At 48.5% G+C, this 2,500-nt stretch overlaps 1 protein-coding gene across 1 annotated transcript in view; it reads left to right on the top strand.

Moving 5' to 3' along the window:
* kif26ba (kinesin family member 26Ba) overlaps positions 1-2,500 on the top strand; it is a gene marked incomplete at both ends in the record, with an annotated part of 135,254 nt that overhangs the window by 78,203 nt on the left and 54,551 nt on the right. The window contains 2 exon segments of the mRNA XM_080730049.1: positions 1-175; positions 178-185. The exon segment at positions 1-175 is cut by the window's left edge and continues 25 nt beyond it. Coding sequence (XP_080586175.1) covers positions 1-175; positions 178-185 — 183 coding nt within the window.

Below are 2,500 nucleotides of genomic sequence, written 5' to 3'. Positions count from 1 at the left end.
TCAAAGAAGAAGAAGCAGAAAGCCATCGCCACGGCTCCAGCTCCACTGGCATCAGCATCGCCGCCTTGTGACCCTCCTCTATTCCCCACCAACTTTAGCTCCACCCTGCTGATGTCCCCGCCCCCAGCCCCGCCCTGTCTGCTGCGAGCAGTCAATAAGATCAAAGACACACCCGGACTGGAAAGGTGAGATAAAAAAACATTTGGTCATACTGTTTGCTGTCATAATTGAGACCGTAGGTCATCATTGCATCATTGTGATGCCAGCTCAGAATTCTCAATGGGCCTGAAAATAAGTCCTGGCCCTAACTGGGCTCTGACTGGGCTCTAACTGGGCTCTGACTGGGCTCTAACTGGGCTCTGACTGGGCTCTGACTGGGCTCTAACTGGCTCTAACTGGGCTCTGACTGGGCTCTGACTGGGCTCTAACTAGGCTCTAACTGGGCTCTAACTAGGCTCTAACTGGGCTCTGACTGGGCTCTAACTGGGCTCTGACTGGGCTCTAACTAGGCTCTGACTGGGCTCTGACTGGGCTCTAACTAGGCTCTGACTGGGCTCTGACTGGGCTCTGACTGGGCCCTAATTGGGCTCTAACTGGGCTCTGACTGCATGGGCTCTGACTGGGCTCTAACTGGGCTCTGACTGGGCTCTAACTGGGCGCTGACTGGGCTCTAACTGGGCTCAAGTATACATTTAACTGGGCTCAAGCATACATTTTACGCCCTACCTGGCCCGAAAAAGTCAATATCAAGTCCATACAGTATATGGGCATTCCCAGATGATGCCCTGTTAGGGCAACCACACTAATACAATCCCTTTTATGCCCATATATGGAGATCCCTGATGTCATCAATATTAAGCCCATATCTAGGAATACCCATATATGGACATATTTGGTCAGTCTCATGTGGTCTATGACGTCTGGGAAAATATGGCCACATTTTGTCCAATTTAAACAACCAACCAGGTCTGTACATTTTTTTGGTCAAAATTGATCCTATGACAAAGCACCAGCACTCGCCCAGCAGTCTGCTGTCACCCAGGCGGATACGTGCACGCACCCATGTGCACACGCTTCTCGCCCTTAGGGCGTATTACTGGTAATATTACTATATTTACTACTAGAACAGCGGCAGAAGTACATATTGATCTATCAATCAGTCGGTCAACCAATCTTACTTAATCTTAATCTTACTTAATGTAAGAATCTCCATTATCAGATATAATGATTGATCAGTTTATGAAAAATGAAGCTGTGCCGTTTCATTATGACCTTGTATTGTGTGTGTAATGTCTCTGCTACTGCACACTGCTGAAGTGTAGCCTAATGGTTACCATGGTAACAAAGCTCTGCCTGACAAAAGTCATCTGTCACCATCACTGGTGGCTGATGGAACGTGTGTGTATGTGCGTGCGTGCGTGCGTGCGTGCGTGCGTGCGTGCGTGTGTGTGTGTGTGTGTGTGTGTGTGTGTGTGTGTGTGTGTGTGTGTGTGTGTGTGTGTGTGTGTGTGTGTGTGTTAGTAATATTGATCGTCCATGTAATGACTTTTTAGTTCCCCTCCTCCGCATTTTGAAGTGTTGCTCCCACCGTCTGTGTGTGTGTGTGTGTGTGTGTGTGTGTGTGTGTGTGTGTGTGTGTGTGTGTGTGTGTGTGTGTGCGCGTGCGCGTGTGCGTGTGCGGGTGTGAGTTTGTGTGTGCGAGCGCTCGCGTTTGTGCATGCGTGCGTATACATACGCGCTTGCGTGTACACATGCCTGTAGATATCGCACATAGCAGGTACACATTCCTGAAGATATCACAGTAGATACACATACCAGTAGACATCCTTGATCCTTACCACGATCTGTCTGTCTGTCTCACTCCTTCTGGCATCCATATGGAATCAACAGATGTCTTATTCTCACTCATCAGACAGACAGACAGCGCTCGCACACACACACACACACACACACACACACACACACACACACACACACACACACACACACACACACACACACACACACACACACACACACACACACACACACACACACATACACACACACACGCATGCATGCACAGCACACGCAGTTTTCCGTCCACACATCCTAGCTGTATGCTATCATGCTGTGTGTGAATGCCTGTTGTTATTGTGACCGCTCTGATCACTGATCTGGGATCTGTTCTGCATGTGCTTTATTAGTTTATACTGATTGGACAGATGAGGAAGGGACGAGAGAGAGAGAGAGAGAGAGAGAGAGAGATGCTGTCTGGAAGGGATATAATGATGGAGGGAGAAGGAGATAGCCGTGGAGGAGAGCAACAGCATAGGACTCTCTCTCTCTCTCTCTCTCTCTCTCTCTCTCTCTCTCTCTCTCTCTCTCTCTCTCTCTCTCTCTCTCTCTCTCTCTCTCTCTCTCTCTCTCTCTCTCTCATACGGATAGAATTGAGGGTTATTTAATGAAAGACATCAAGAAAGCAGCAAATCCCTGGAGCTGTGAGATAAAATATACGTGT

This window comes from Nannobrachium achirus (assembly GCF_963921795.1).
Source record: "Nannobrachium achirus genome assembly, chromosome: 7".
Lineage (NCBI taxonomy): Eukaryota > Metazoa > Chordata > Actinopteri > Myctophiformes > Myctophidae > Nannobrachium > Nannobrachium achirus.
The sequence above is the reverse complement of the archived record's forward strand: the minus strand, read 5'-3'. Positions and strand labels throughout refer to the sequence as shown.